At 43.1% G+C, this 17,094-nt stretch overlaps 1 protein-coding gene across 1 annotated transcript in view; it reads left to right on the forward strand.

Moving 5' to 3' along the window:
* The window catches only part of Nek10 (NIMA related kinase 10), a 194,168-nt gene that overhangs the window by 149,157 nt on the left and 27,917 nt on the right, over positions 1–17,094 (forward strand). The window contains exons 30-31 of the mRNA XM_028856310.2: positions 3,427–3,464; positions 13,820–13,920. Of these exons, the coding sequence (XP_028712143.1) occupies positions 3,427–3,464; positions 13,820–13,920 (139 nt within the window). The remainder of the gene's footprint in view (positions 1–3,426; positions 3,465–13,819; positions 13,921–17,094) is intronic.

Genomic DNA, 17,094 nt, shown 5'->3' on the forward strand with positions numbered 1-17,094 from the left:
TCATTAGTAAATTAATGAGTTATCTCACTACAGTTTCTGAGTTTCTTGCTGTAAAGGCCTGAAATCTTGCTCACTTCCTTGAATTAATTTATAGTGTTAGCTGTAGATTAAGGTCTGCTTTTTTTTTTTTTATTCTGTTGCTTAGGCAACAAGATTTCTCCATGCCTACTTGCCTTCTGTTGCCAAGGCAACAGGGTGTAGTTGGCTGGCTGCTCCGAAATATCGGGTGTTTACTGTGTCAGAGATTCCTGCAGTGAATACCTTCTTTGTGAGGATGGTTTTACTTGAGGGTGTGCTCCTGACTCTAATCTTTGTAGAGAGAGATGGCTGCAGAGGTGTCTGACCATCCAGCATCACAGATGTGACCAGAAGGACCCTTGCATTGTCTCAGGACCCACAGTCGCCCTCTCCTAACAGCCATCTCATTATTTACATGCAGCCATCCTGCCTCCACTTCTCCTTCATAATCTGGGTCTCATTTTGCTTCTGTTGAATATGGATGCTCGATCACTGCTTACCAGAGTCAACCTGGCCTCTCTCTCTGGCAGGGTCACAAGCCAGCAATGTCCCCAGCAGCACCACTACAGCAGACAGTGCTATGCCACCAGGAAGAACTATCCCTTTCCTGTGGCACTTCTAAGATTGCCTGGCTGGTGCTCATTTGCTTCTAGCCATCGGTACAGTCTGAAGGGAAGGCCAGGAGCTTGGCACCCCCCCCCCCCCAGATACCAACTCTGTTAACATTGCCGTGGATGAAGACCTCGACTAAACATGAGAGCCCAACTTCCCTCAGTTCACCTCTCCTGCCTGTCACGGTCATGAATGTTGAAGATTTCTAGTTATCTTGTATGACATGTATTATAAACCAAGCTTCTCATTTCCAATGATGTATTTAAAGGATTTCTTTGAGAGAAAATTCTAGAGCTTATCTATTTCACGGCCAGGACTTTAATGACAAAATAATTATCCAAGTAATTCACGCTTTTCTGACAAAATAATTACCAAACCAATTCACAGTGTGCTTTCATTAATTCAGAGAGAAATCTGTTTTAGAAACCACAGAGTTCGGCTGCATCTCCTGCCTTCCCACTGACTGCTGTGGAGGGAGGTCTAGGCTAGCACTCACCTCAGCACGGCCGTCTCCTCAGGCTTATGAGCTGTGGACTAGTTCATGCTGGATCTGAGGACAGCTGGAGGTCATGACCTGAGAGTCCTTTCAGCTTCTGAAGGGCTGTCGCCAGCTTTAGAAGCCGTTTGTGCCCATTTAAAAACTTTCGTTAGACAGCGTCTTCAGTACGCTAAATCTTCTCACCAGAAAACATGTCTGAAATCTCTCCTGTGTTAAATCATCCCTGTGGCCAGCTTGAGCTCTTGTGGGAATGCCATCATCTGGAATCACAACTGTCCATAGGTCATAAGCATTCTGTGTGCCTCCATGCAGAATTTCCTCAGGCTCTGCCTCGTTCCTACCATGTCTGCCTGTGGGCCCAGCAATTGCCCAGGAAGAGCTGTGGCTTCTGTTTATAGTGGAGCTATGCCATTTTGAAGTTACAAATGACTGTCCCTCCTTGTGGCTAATGGCTCATCTTCAGAGAAATTAATGGGTTTTCTGCTGCACTGCGGAGAAAGCAACCTTAGAAGCTCTGAGACTGTGTGGGTGGTTTCTTTTCACTACCCATGCAGGGCCTCTATGGAAAGAATAAGTGTGTGTGTGTGTGTGTGTGTGTGTGTGTGTGTGTGTGTGTGTGTATGTGTGTGTGTGTGTGATGTTTTCTGTGAACATTTTCTAAGGCTTGTTTTATTTTTAAGTACGTGTGTGTATGTATATGTGCCCACAGAAAACAACAGAGGGTGTTGAATCCCACTTGGAGCTTGGAGTTATAAGTGGGTGTAAGTTTCCCTATATCAGTGCTAGGAACCAAACTTGGGCAAGAAAAGTATGTGCTCTTAACCACTGAGCCATCTCTCTAGCCTCCACCTTAAAGCTTACTAAAGAAGAATCTAGAATTGTACAGAGCAGCGCATCAGTTGGAGCAGCTGAGCACAGTTGGGGGATCCATGTCATTTATCCCATCACACATACTATTTAATAAGAATATTTGAAATAACTAACTCAGTTTGTGTGTTACCAGCCTTTCCAGAACATCCGGCAACACAAATGAAAGAAAGCTTTCCACAAGTTGTATTTTAATTCACTTCTAAGGCAATGAGGACTAGGAGGTGTCAGGCCAGCAGCTCTGTGCACTGAGTAATGTGTGGGTGAGGGATAGTGGCCAACGGCTTCTATAGAAAGTCAGGACAGTTTAATATGGAGATAGCTGGGCACGTGTATTGACTTGAGCAGTTGAAACTGTGCCTAGTGCCACTGAGGCACCCAGTGTTTAGTTTGATATTACTTTAAATGCAAAACAAAACATTCATTTTCAAAGGTTGATATTTTGGATATGTTTGATGAAAAATATAAGATTAATCTCATCTTCTTTTTACTTTTTAAAAATGTGTCTACCTAGAAAGTTTTAAAAATCAGTGGTAAAAGGAGGTGGAAAGTAATAAAGGAAGAAGCCATTCGTGGTGCAGAGTTTGGGGATTTTTCTCGCATTTAAGCTTGATTGGTTGGTAAATGCATGCCAACTTTGTTACACTTCATAACTTAGAAATGAGCTGCATGTGAATACTGAAAATTCTGTGATGAAAGGGAAGTGAGGGGGCAAGACAACTGTCAGCGTGTTCGCGAGAGGAATCCACACCTCACATTTGGGGCTGCTGAGCAGACTCCCACCATGCACCTCACTGGTGCTCAGCATGTACCTGTTGGATTGGGTGGCATCATGTGACCTGTTAGGGTGCAGAAAAGTAGTAAAAAGTAGGTTTTGCATTCCAGTAGGAAGAGTAAGAGGAAGGTTGTTCACCAGTATCCCCGATGGGGGTGAAGGCCACCCCCACAGACTCTGGGACCAACTTCTAAAATGATTGGGCAATCTAGAATTGAAGCATGGAGGAAGGGTGTTAAGAGCACTGGAAGCCCTATGAAAATGTAATTGTTACAGTGTAAAAATGATTTCCTCTCGTAGAAATATTATACGATGGTTGGTTTTTAATTTTTACTCTTTATCTGAAGGACAAATCATGGAAAATACTACACATAAAAAGTTAAATTATTTTTAATACAAAAATCACAGCCAATGAAGGTTTAGCTATGTAGCAAGTTTGAGACTAGCCTGAGCTTCACACTCTTGCTCATCTCAAAGATTTGCTCATCACAAACCACCTTGGCAGGACAAGGTGCTTCTGTTTGCCAGCCCAAGTCTATCTTGCATTCAAAATGCTGGTTTCTCTCTTTATTGAATGTAGCACAATGCAACTCTCAGTAACTGTTCATCACTAGGTGGAAGTTTCCTAATGGCCCCTATCTGATTCTGTTTCCAGGGACTTCATTGGTGGCCTGGGATCAAGACCAAGACCAGGTAACTCAGAGCTGATCCTAGTCATGGCTTCCTGCAAGCTCGTATGAGCTCACCCTTCTTGCTATTCTCTCCTCAGCTTTGCTGCCTCTTGACTTGCTTTTGAAAGCCCACACCCGCATGCCCAGGACACACTTAAGGAAGGAGAGGCGAGTTAGTGGCAGGGTGACCGACCGTTAGAGCCTGCCCGCTGGGATTCTCCACAGTCCCAAAGATCATGGCAGTACTCGGTAGATCATTTTGATATTAAGCACATGATGAGTGAGTCTAAGATGTCTTGAATGATACCCAGGGGAAATTGTGACACATAGCAGGAGAATTCTGTCTGACTTGCTTACCACTGCTGCTGTTCAGTGGCACAGAACTGATCAAACTATTATAAGCTGTTTTCCCAAAATTTGCATTTCTGCCTTCATGAAAATATTAACCACTTACTCTATAAAGTATATAGTTACTCCAAAAAACAGTGACTGTATTTTTATGTAGATATTTTTTATGAAAACTCAACCTCTCCAATATTCTCATTTCTTTTACTCTGACTGACACAGTTATTTTTCTAGACACAGTTATTTTTGCTTGATTGAAAAGAAATGATCACATCATTTCTCTGAGTTTAAAATTACCCTTAGATTTTATTTTATCTATATTACTGTGTATCTGTGCTGTGGCACACCTGTGGAGGTCAGGGGACCACTTGGTGGCTTCAGTTCTCTTCTTCCACAGTGGTTCATAGGGACTGAACTCTTGGCTTCAACAGCAAGTGACCTTACCCACTGAACCCTCCCACCAGCCTGAAACTGTGTATCTTTAGATGTAAATGTGTATAAAGATTCTGTGGGACAAGAAGAGTAGGTTACTTAGTTTTCTATTTCTAGTAAGGATTATTAAGGGAGACCAATGTCCAATAGTAAAATTATCAACTAAACCCAGATGGTTCAGCAGACACTTGGTTCCCTTTTTTATATGTGAGTATATGATTCTTGAGCAAATGTATTTTAGCATGTGGGTCATTTGGAGTTACTGTTTGGGGCCATTTTCAATTTTACTCCTTAATTCACACTTGATATATTTAATGTGTTCAGCGAGCACAGGTAAGATGGATGAAGTTACAGTAATTTTAGGCTCTTTCCAGTTAGTAAACTTTCTTTCTTTTTTTTTTCAAGACAGGGTTTCTCTGTGTAGCTTTTGGAGCATGTCCTGAATCTCACTTTGTAGACCAGGCTGGACTCAAACACACAAAGATTCGCCTGGCTCTGCCTCCCGAGTGCTGGGATTAAAGGCGTGTGCCACCACCGCCTGGCTAGTAAACTTTCTTTGGAAGTGTTATGGACAATTTAAGGCTGTCACAACGTCAGTATAGATGCAAAGAGAGATGGTTTTATTGTTAAAATGCCTAAAAGTGTCACATTGACCCTGGCTGCCATACTATTGTCTTGGCAAAAGTGAGTCAACAATATAAGTGTGGATCTGAAATGATGGATGTTTTAGGCTCTTTAACAGTGAGAGCAGAATTCCTACACATGCAAGCAAGCCATGGCCTATGCATCACAGAAATTTGGTTAGTTTTGAAAAATGGATTGAGTTGGTATAGTGTAAGATTTTATTTTAACCAAACAATTTACACTGCAAATATGTATATATATATATATATATATATATATATGTATGTATATGTAATCTCTTTATACTTTGCCTTTAAAAAAAGTATGAACCACAGGCACTAACACATTTTAAGTGTCAGTGAACGCTACCTTTGACTCAAAGAACAAGTTTCATTTTTACTAATCATGTGGAGCAAACTCACACACATGAGGAACAGGCTACCACCTGCAAGCGATTCTGCTTCTGAGTTCAAACTTTGGATCTTTATTATCCTCCATTTTGATGCAAAACTGCTTTCCTGCCTATTGTAAACGTACTTTAAAAAGTGTTGCAGGTAAATTTGGACCCTGTTGGTTTAACAAGTTACAAATAGCTGGCAGCGGGCAGTTTGCTCACCTGCCCATGACGCCACTCCAGGCACACCTTGAGACTTTCCTCTGTGAGAGTAAAGGGTGATACTGACTGCACACTTCCACCATATGGGTGAGGACATCTGTTGTGGATCTCACTAGCATCACTTGGCTATGAGGAAGACACACAATGACATGTGTGAGTGATTTTTTTTAGGCATGCTCTATTATTGTATTTTTGCTTATTTAACCTTAAATTAAACTTTCTTAGATGGAGAGGAACACATTTGAAACTAAAAAAAAAAAAAAAATACCATCCACAGTCCTGAATTTCCTGAGTATTCTGTTACAAATGACAGGGAAGAGAGAATGTAGTGAAACCCTGAGCAGCCCCAGGAATGTATCTAGCATATGGGAACCATTCTCCCTGTGCTGGACAGAGGTGAGAACCATGAGTTTGGAGTTGCATGTCACTGTCTAATGTGATTGTGACTGGTTCTTAGGGACCTTTGAGTCCATAGTATGATAACAGCAGAACTGAGAGGCACCCCAGTCCTGTAGAATCATGAATGCCAAACTACCACAGTTAATGCTGTTAAAAGACCCCACGCCGTCTTTTCCTGTTAACTAGATTGTGGCGATAGTATGTTGCCTTCATAGTCCTTGGGCTGAGTAACAGATGGAGCTCCCTGTCTACAGCTCTGAAAACTTTAAAGTGCCAGCAGGAAGTAGCATGGAATCCATGAGTGAGTGAACATGTTAGTTCAGTCACTTGTGATATCTTCTGCAGATTTTACCATAGCCAAGGGCCGTTTATATCATTTCTCTAAGTTTTCTCCATTTGAACCTTTTTGCAGACGTTTATATTATCTCTGTAATGGGAAGCCAGCACAGTGTCACTTGCCCTAAATAGAGGACAGTTCTAAACACAAATAAAAATCTTATGAAAACACCTGACTTCTGTGCAGATTCTGCTGCCTGTTCACCCTGAGCTCTGGGGCCATCATGAGAAGCAATAAGCTAGCATTTGAGAAACTGAAGACATATGTGTGCCTCACTAAACTTCACTCATGATGTTATCAGTATGAAGAAAAAAAGAAAAGAAAATTGGAAAAGGAATATATTTTCTATGGTGTCATTCCACACTCGTGTGAGAGAGCATCAGGTCTCAGGAAATCCTGCTCTTTATAAATAATTGATTGGGTCTGTGCCCACATGGTCATACAACTAGTCACTGCTGACTGTTCTCTTTTCAAGGCAAGGAAGATGGCGTATGTCTGTGAAAATTAAATCATATAAAAATGTAACATAGGAATATATTCCTTCCACATATGTGGAGTACACTGTAATGAACGTCATTAGTGTGGGTTGAATTTGTGTGTGTGTGTGTGTGTGTGTGTGTGTGTGTGTGTGTGTGTGTGTACTTTATGAATGTGTTCATGTGTGTACACGTGTGTATGTGCAGGTATGGTGGATGCCAGAGGGTGATGTCAAGTGTCTCAATTACACTCTACCTTATTTTTTGAGAAAGTGTTTTTCGCTGAACCTGGAGCTCATCCATTTGACTGGGCTAGGTGGCCGATGCAATTCAGGGATCCTCTTGCCTCTGCTTCCCCATGGCTGGGATTGCAAGTCTGTGATTCTGTGCCTTTTACGTGGGTGCTGGAGATCCAAGTTCAGGTGCCCATGCTAATGAGCAAGCGCTTCGCCCACTGAGCCTGCAAGTCAAACTCCTAAGTGTAAAGTGCTCTCAGCCAGGAGCATGGCCGGGTGTGGCTGGAGTAACCCTCATGGTCCCTCCCTCCCTCCTCAGCCTTTCATTTAGACAGAACATGACACCCAGGCACTGAGTTGATGTATGAGGGCTCTCAGTCTGCACTATCAATAGAAACTGTCACTTCACGATTGCTGGGCTCTTAGATAGGTGACTTTAAATGACTGTGATCTATTTTTGTACTTGTCCTTTGTTCATAAAAGTCAGCTCTGAATCAAGTAGTCTGTGTTTCACCTGAATATTCCAGAGTCACAGATCATGTTCTGGCTGGCTTCCTGTGGACGCCCTTTCTGGTTAGTTATTGGCATATGCTGTGTAAAATGACTTTCTATGATAGCCAAAGCAGCCACATGTTTACCTTATTGTATCATATGGCAACCTTCTTAGGACATAGGAGCTCAGCAGATTTTTGTTCAAATGCCTGTGCTAGTGGCCTATACAATGCAACTTGGCACATAATTGTGTGCCTTTCTGTATTTCTGTTGGAACTTGGAGTATATTGTTTATATCTCTCAACTAGCTGGTAAGCATCTTGAGTAGACATTTACACACACATACACACACACACACACACACACACACACATACGTGTGCGCACACGCTCCTTTGAGGTCAGACATTCGAAATGATTTGTTGAGTAACCATTGCAGACCCATTGCTACAAAGTTCCTTGTTTCTCTTCACATCTGATCTGAAATCCAAACTCAGAAACACTCCAAAACCAGAAGCTTTGCATACTGATGCGAATGATTCTCACCTGATGTCATATGCTGAATTCCAGTCAGCAAAGACACTGTGTGAAATCATGGCCAGGTTGTATATGTCTTAGGTGTGCATGAACTATTATGTATTAAAATGTATATGAACTATAAATAAAATTGGGGCTCAGACTTTACTCCCATTCTCAAGATAGCTCATCATGTGTGTACTAATATGTCCAAATATGAAGTAGTCTAAACTTCAAAGAATTTCTCTTCCTAAATACGTCAGAGAAAAGCTCCTCATCAGAATTTTGCTTTTAGGTTTGGGACTAGGGTTGTAGAAGGAGGGACACACTCATTTTACCAGTGATGACTTGCTTTCTAGTTCTTCATGCCAAGGAGACACTGAGCAAGGTATGCCAGATCCCAGGAGGATGCTCCCTATAGATGAGGATATTTTCATCATTTTGCTATATTTTATTTTTAGTTATGTGTATGTGTGCATGTTTGTGTGTGGGTATGCGGTGCATGAATTTAGGTGTCAACAGAGGCCAGAAGCATCAAATTCACTGGATCTAGAGTTATAGTTGGTTACGACCTGCCTGCTCTGGGTTCTCGGAACTGAACCTAAATCCTCTGCAAGAATAGCGAGAGCCCTTAATCACTGAGCCACTTCTTCAGCCTCCATTTCCGTATCTTTGAATTCAATAACCAGGGAGCAATGATCTTGTGGAGGACTCAGGGATGCCTTGCTTTTTCATCCCTCTTGCCTGCAGGTAATTTTTCAGTATGCTGTTGACTTGTGTCAGGCTGACACTAGACAAACTGACGACTGCTGGTCTCTTCTCCCCGGGAAGCAGTTTCGTACCCATAGCTTGCAGTATGGTAGCTGGGGTTTTTGAACTGACCGTGCTGGTGCTGATCTAGGTATTGAGTGTGGCAGAATCCTACCCAGGGTATGTATGTGCAGATGTGTCCTATACATATGCATACACACCAAAAAAAAAAAAAAAAAAAAAAAAAAAGGAGGGAGGGAAGAAGGAAGGAAGAAGGAAACAAGAAAGGCTGGGAAGGAAGAGGTTTATTTGGCTCCTAGTTTAGAGTTTCAGAGGCATGGCGCTGGCAATGGCCCAGGCTGGAGGCAGTGTTGTTGCTGGCTGATGTGAGACAGTACATGACCTCACACAGCAAAAACTAACTATGTACATCCGGGTCTGTTTTCCTTTTCTGAATAAGACCTCAGGGTTCATTTGTGGGGACTCTACTCTGTTTCAATGTAGTCACGTTCCCAAGGACCAGCCTGGCCTGGACCTGCCCAGGCATGTTGTTCATATCCGCATAGTATTATCACATGAAGGGTGACAGGGCTTGAATACCCTACATATTTAGGAAGTAAATCAAGATCAAACAGCAGCGCATGTCATTCTCTGAGGCTGACACTTCAGCAACCATCTTGGCTGTGACTCTCCACAGACAGCTACCACATGTTGTAGGTCCCCTGCAAAGCATGTATGACCTCACCACCTGCAGTTTTACTCCACTTCAGATGACGACACTAGGGCTGAGCAGGGTGCCTTGCCTGAAAGCATGCTGCTGGTACCCTGAAGAGAAAACCTACTCCATCCAGGCCTCTGCCTGCAGCTCCAGGCCTCCTATGGAAAGGTCTTCCTCACAGTCCATGTGACTCCTGGCTTCCTTTCCTGCTGAGCACTGGCTGTACCTTTCATGGCACTACCCAGCCAAGCCAGAAATGACTGATGGTGTCCTTTGTGAAACTGTCCTTGTACTTGGAGGCTGCCAGTCAAGTGTGCCTTCCATCATGCCAGAGCTGTGTCCTACATAGTCATTACAGTCCCCTCAGCAACCTCCACACCCCCACCCCATTCCTTATAGAGCGGTATTTCCCCTTCTTCAGGAGGCCCTGCCTCCTCTTCTGTTACTTTGTCTTCCTGTCTCAGAGTTTCCTGGCAGGAAGAATTCAGAAAAATAACAGGTTGATACTTTATCCTGGTTTACTATTAGACTAGAATGTTATCTTTCTGTTGTTCTGCTTTTAGTAATGAAAACTATAAAGACTTATACTTAAAATATTTTAATTTTGTTACAGCTAAATTTTAATAAGAAATAATGTATATACAATATTGTGCTATAGAAAGTAAATTGGTAACATATTATGGATAGCTATCCTTATATATTCCTTCTCTCTTCCTCTAAATATGTGTGTGTGTGTGTGTGTGTGTGTGTGTGTGTGTGTGTGCATGTAGTGTTGTGTAATATTTGTGCATATGTGGTATTTGTGGGGGGGGTTGTGTATGTGGTGTGTATGTTTGCATGTGTGTTGTGTGTGTGTGTGATATGTGTGTACATACATGCATACTTAAAATTAGCTCAGAGCTGATTATTCATTGGTATTTTAGGGAAGCTTGTTTTATAAAATGTTAGTAGTGAGAGGGCTATTAAGGAATAGCCAGGAAACCAATTGGAGAAGAAAGGGAAGAACTGTGAATATAAAGGGATATACTATTCTATCACTGTATACATATATAAACATGTCACTGTGATCTCACATTTTGCGCAATTAATATGGATTTATTGAAAAAGTAAAAAAAAAGTTAGGACACATCTGTCAATGCTTAAGGAGTGCAGTATTGACAGGGAGCTACTCTGGAAAACGTGTTAAGAGAAAGTGACTCAGAACCAGATAAAGTGATGTGCCTGAGAGTGCCGTATCACCAATCACTAAATAAAGACGCTATTTATTTGGATCTTAAAATTGTTTTTGTCTGCCTAAGGGAAAGTCACTTACTCTTCTGTGCAGAGGGTTCAGTGAGGCTGAGTGACGGCTCAGAAGATGATAAACCATGGCTCCCAGACTAGAGTTAGCGGAAGTTGTCTAGGAAATCCATTGTTTGCAAGTGTTACAGACTGACTCCCTGCACACCAGTCTTGCTTTGAAGTTTTCTTTCCTTCCTAAAGCCAGCTCGTGCCACAGGATAGTATCCTTGCTAGAACCACACCCCAACCAGGAGTCCTCAGCTCCCCACAATGGAACAGCAGCTGGAACCTGAGAGATTTCTGGCAGTGTGGGGATTTAGAATCACCTTATTCTGTGTGTCAGTGGTGAGAAGTAATAGATCAGGTAGAATATGTAATACTTTTAACATAAAATTCAAAGGGAATAGGATTCAGGATATGTGAAGAACATTTGCAGATCAATAAAGGAACAGTATAAGCAATTATCCAGCAGCAACGACAAAAACACCCAATAATTTCACTAACGTTCAACAACTACAAAGTAGAAAAAAATATAGATTGACACCATTAGAATTTGATAGTAAGTAGTGTTGATCCAGCTATGGGAAAATGGGTTCTTCCCTAGTCAGAGTGTGAAATAATTCAGGCACTTTAGAAGGTGTCTGTTTCAATGAGAAATGAGTGTGTCTTTGGCCTTGGTAAACCTTGGCTCCTCACTGAGACATGCACTACAGCTTTGCTGATGATCGTGAGAAACGGATGGCAGCTGAGGTCCTGGCCAAGCGGAAGTTGCTAAGCAAACCACAAGGCACACAGGCAAACCATTGCCTCTTCCAGGGTCCTAAGGAATGAGCTGGAACTGGTCTATCCATGATACACTGAAAAACAATACCTCCTGCAACCGTCTCTGTGACAATAATGCATCACCACTCCGCTGACAAGGAGTTGCCTCGAGGGGAAAGAAAAGAGGAAAATGAAAGAGAAGGGAGGTTCTATATATAAATTCCTTTTGTGGTTTTACCTTTCAAACTCTGTTAGAAGTAGCCCACTATGAGTAGTACTCTCCCGACCTGAATGAGCCCTGGCTTCGTATGGTGTACTCTGAAGCTTGCCAGTTGTCTTCCAGTTCACTGCATTCATTTCTCACAGTGCTGCTCATAACCTATTACACTGATGTCAGGACTCAAAGACAATTTGAAAGCTGCTGTTCGGAGTTACCTGTGCACATGTGTAAAATGGATGGGCATAGGGGATGGGAAGGCACTCAGCTAATGTCAGCAGTCATTTCTGATGAGTGGTCCTCAGAAGAGGTGGTCCCAGAGCCTTGAGCCTCATCTGTAATACACTTTTGTGTGCTTGATTTACAAGGGACTTTTACAACTAAATATTTGAAATTTTGTTTTAAGAGTAAGCAATCAAAGCTATTTTTGAAAGTCCAGAGTTTTCTAGAACTGAGGAGTGCTGTCAGGTGGACTCAAAGGAAGGGTGTTTTTTATTTTTTATTTATTTTTTAAGTGAAAGTGCATAGCTCTGTGTTAAACAACAGGCATTCTAGCTAATTCTTTGTTTTTGTGTTTAGGGCCACAGATGAGCACATGTTTGTGGAAAGGTACAGTCAAACCTGTGTGGTACCCACTCAAAATGCTGTCACAAACCTACAAGTGCTCAGCCAAGCTGAGAGATTTTAGCTTGTTATCTACAAGTGCTATATCTGCAAATCCGAACAGACTAGCCAGCATGAAATGACACAACCCCAAGTCCTCCGGGGTTCACTTGCCAGCATGTCCTGTTTTCAGTGAGCTTGGGCAGAAGGTTGTCTTTCAGGAGGTCTTTGGTGGGGAGCACAGGGAGAGGTTGGGGCTTCTGTGGGGGGCAGCCAGCATCACCCCTCTGTTCATAGCTACAGTTAGTTAATTCTTGTGATTTACTCGCTCATTTTTTTTTGCCCTGAGGGTAATTTATTAAATCACAGCTTAATGATCCAATAATTGATGCTTATGAGTAGTTTTCAAGAAAGACAGGCCCTTTACATCTAAACAAGAAATTGGCGTCAGATGGCACAGAGCTGGGTTATTTCTTGTGCTAATTTCAAACACATAAATAGAGATATTCATAAAGAGAATCTTCAGATTTTATTTTCCTCTTTGTTTTGTATCTTAAATGGATAATTTCATGTTTTTAAACAACTACATTAAATTCCCTTTAATGTTTTTGAGAACAAAGTATTAATGGCAAGACACACAACCTTCTTCTGAAAGCCCACATATAAGAATCATCTTTAAAATCATAGATATTGCTGAAGCAATTACTATAACTAATTTCTTAAATGTTTAATATGGTATGGAAGAAAGAAAAGGGGGTCTTGGAAACTTAATTTTAATGAGAGAAAACTGGTAAATGAGTATTATCACAGAAAACAAGGTATAGATGGGGGCAGAGGAAGAGGGGGTGCTATGCTATTGGTGTCTTCCACGTTCTCCGTTGCAATCTGTGGGTGAGGGGGAGAGGTGCAGCTAACACACAGAGGGAGGCCGTTCCTATATTAGCTTTGGAGTTCTCCAGGATAGACGGCCGTGGTGAGGAGTGTGAGGCTGGGGAAGCAGCGCTTGTGCAGACTGACAGCAGTAGCCTGAGTCTGTGATGGTGCTGTGGCTTTATGGTGAGAATTCAGGGCAAGGTAACCTTGTCCCCTGAGGCCCAGGAGGAAGTCAAAGTAGACTTTAAGGTTTACAATATTTAAGGATTTGAACAGTACTTAATTCTAGTGTGAAGTTTTTGCCAATTTGATGTTTGTGTCTAGTAGTTTTGGTAACATTAGCTTTAAAGTATGTTGTAGAAGGTATGATACATTTATTATTTAAACACAAACAAACAAAAAGCCCTCCTCAGATTGCGTCTCTGAGGCACAACTTCCTCCCAATAACAGTGTCCTGTATTTGCAAACAAAATATCCTAGGGCATCTGGTCTTTCAAATACTATGCAAGGAATATTTTTGTTTCTTGGATGCTTGAGAAGTGGAGGGAAAGAAGAGCTTGTTTCATATTATAAAACACAGAAGTGTTACAGGTCTCATTGGTAAGATGAGATCCTGGTTGCTTTTTTCCCAGAATTTTCTTCCGTTTTCCATGAGTATCACTTTTAAGTGAACTTGACTAACTGGAATTTACTGCCCACAGCATCTGCAGGCATTGCGGTATCCCAGCGGAAAGTACGGCAGATCAGTGACCCCATCCAGCAGATTCTCATCCAGCTGCACAAAGTCATCTATATCACACAGGTCAGTGTCCACAGTGCCTTTCACCTCAGCCACAAGGCCAGAGCTAACCCTGCGGAGAAAATACGGCCTTGTGGGACTTGGAGTTAGAGTGAACACTGAATTCTTTCCTCCTCTCCAACCACAGTATGTGTATGTGGGGACACTTTGGCCTAGCAGTAAATGTGTCCTGTTTTCTCCGTGGCCTGTACTCTCATTGTGCTTAAACAGACTTCCACCCAAGTGGCTCTTTAGTATGTGGGTGCAAAGAGAGATAGGACTTGGTAGCTTTCTTTACAAGCAGCTTTATCATAGGAATGGGGAAATGGGATCTTTCTCCTTTCATCTGCTTTGACAACAGAACCTTCCAAGGATGTGAAAGCCAGACCCCTGACTCCCATAAAACTCAGGACCATTAAGACTTTGTGAATCTGAGTACTGAGTACTCAGTACTAAGAAGCTCAGGGCTGAAGATTAGCTATTGGCTGTGGACACACTTCAGTCCAGTGCTAGACAACTGGGTGTTCCTTCCCCTAAGACATGGACCACTTACTAGTAATATCTTTTTTCTCTTTCTTTTCTTTATTTTTAAGAAAGGAAGTGTAGATATTTGGATAAGGAAATAAGTAATTTCCAGTCTGAGATAGCATCATCTGGTGATTCTGGTCATTCTTTCACTCACTTGTCTTACACCTATCAAGTGCCAAATACTAGTCTAGGCATCGGGTGGCATGGATGTCATGTCATTAATCTTGATTTCCAACTGGATAAGCATTGCCATCAGCATGAAAGAAATGTCTGTGAGGGGCTCTTAGCTTGAGTTAACTGAAGGTGGAAGAGTTACCTCAGATGTGGCTATCATGGGCTGGAACCTGGGCTGAATAAAATGGAGAAAGGCAGCTGAGTGTGAGCATGTGTCCGGCTGTTCTGTTCCTGCCTCTGAATCTTCCCTGCCTGACAGGCTGTGTGCCCTGGAACTGTAAGCCAAAATAAGTTCTCCAAAAGTCCTCCCTCCCTCCCTTCCTCCCTCCCTTCCTTCCTAGTTCCCTCTCTCCTTCTCTCCCTCCCTCCCGTCAAGCAACAATATCAGTAACTAACCCATGCCCTGGTTACCGTAAGGGCCAAAGCGCCACCACGGGAACTGTTGGAGCCAGCTGTGGAAGTCTATTTATACATCTAGGGCCTGCGGAAAAATTCTGCAGGCACGTGCACCTCCTGTGCTGCCTCCCAGAAGAAAAATATGCACTCAGACTTCATCTATCATCACAGCCCATCTTGAGAGACAAAACCAAAGATGCTGGTTTCTATAAGCTAGGAATAGTTTAAGACTGTAGGAATCACCACTGATTTATAACCAGTGCCTAGGGGTTCTGAGAAGCCGGCATATTCTTTCCCCAGTAGATGGTCACTTTGATAAATGGCTGCACATTTTCCTGGGGATAGTGCAGAGAAAATGTATGGAGAGTTCCTGTTGCAGTGTTTCAGGATGCCTTATCCAGGGACTCCAGCTTCCCTATTATCCAGGGGGCTTTGGCTGGGCCGAGTTGACTCAGTTCTGAAAACCATAAGAGGCAGACAACCTTCACTGAGGCGGTGGCAACTCAGGCCAGAACTTAGCCGACAAAACCTGGAGCTTCTTTTCTGCTACTACAACAAACAAAAATATTCAGTAGTGCACTCCTTTCTGGGAAGGCCTGACTAGTCACTCCACCAAAGCTTGCTGCAGCCAAGGAGCTCCATCAGCACACGCTTGCCTTTCTGTGTGGCAAATGCTGTAGCTGGTCACTGGGAATCTAATTTTATCACTCTACCTGTGCTGTTAGATTTCTCTGAACTCTTGTATACTTCAGGGTCACATGGCCAGCTAAGGAGAGCAGCTTCATGGCTTGCGTGGGTGCAGGGCCCCTGTTGCACTGGCCAGTGCTGTCCCAGAAGGAATACCTTCTGGAAGTTTTTATTCAACCTCAGCTGGGGAGGGCGTGCAGCCCACATGTCCACAGACAAGAAATCCAAATCACCCCACCAGTCCCACTTCTCAGCACCTCGGAGAATTCTCTCTTCTGTAAGCTCTGCCTCACGCCCCTCAAACAGAAGCTCTCAGTCAGTCAGGCGATCATCTGCACCAACATCTGTATGAACCAGCCCATCAAATGCAGAATCGTGAGTGTGCATACTCACACCTGTGGACTTAGCTGGATCCAGTGCCATATTTATCTTTCCCTGCATAACATCCACAGAATATACTATTGGTGAAATTATTAAGGCCACTCCATGTAGTTAAAAGGGAGGTTTATTTGTGGGGTAACTCACAAATGAAGGGACAGGTTACAGGGTCTGGGAAAGGTGCAGTCCGGTGGTGTTCTCTGGAGAACTCTGCTCGGTCTACCTCCAGCGTCCAGGGTTCGGGAACCAAGAGAGCCCCTGTATCTGGATCTCAGGTCTTCAGGGTCCTCTCTTGGCCCTGCCTTGTAGACGTGACATTTACCGAAGCCTCAGTGGGGGTTGGAACTTCCAGGTCAAAGCTGGAATGGCTACCCACTACAATATGCTTCCCACACAATTTGAGGTGCCATTGTTTTGTACTACAATCTTGTGAGTTTGGGGCATGTAAATCACTTCTTCTTGAGCCTTAGTGTGGATCAATGCCCATGACTGTAAGGAGAGCTGATGTTATGGATTTGACCTTCATCCCTGTAGGTCTTGTGAGGAATGTGCATACCTTTTTAAGATCTCTGCCCCCAGTGAGCTTCTCATCCAGTTTTCAAGCAAGGGGAGGTTTGTGTTTCAGGACAGAGCAACAGGTTGTGCCCACTGACATTAAAAGCTGCAAGTAGCTGGGTTCAAGATTCCTGGCTTCATTAGGGCTCACCAAGATGTCCTCATTTCATATTTTGGGGTCCAATTCAGGACCTTTAAGGTTAAGGCATTGTATTCAAGAAGATGTCAAATGTGGGAGTAGACACTTCCGCCCTGGGCCCAGTGAGATTTGCTGAGGTGCTGTGCGGGACAAACTTAAAGCCTGCCCTTGGAGACAGGGCGGACCACCCACCCTGAGGTCCCTGCTAAAGTCTTCTGGGAGTCAGCACTCCAGGGTGGTGTTCTGGAAAACACCCTCTATGGGATCAGGAAGGCCACTGGGGGTTGTTGGTAGAAATACCTAAAATGCCACCTATCGATGGCATCACTGAATGTGACTGG

Source organism: Peromyscus leucopus, chromosome 9 (genome assembly GCF_004664715.2).
Source record: "Peromyscus leucopus breed LL Stock chromosome 9, UCI_PerLeu_2.1, whole genome shotgun sequence".
Classification (NCBI taxonomy): Eukaryota; Metazoa; Chordata; class Mammalia; order Rodentia; family Cricetidae; genus Peromyscus; species Peromyscus leucopus.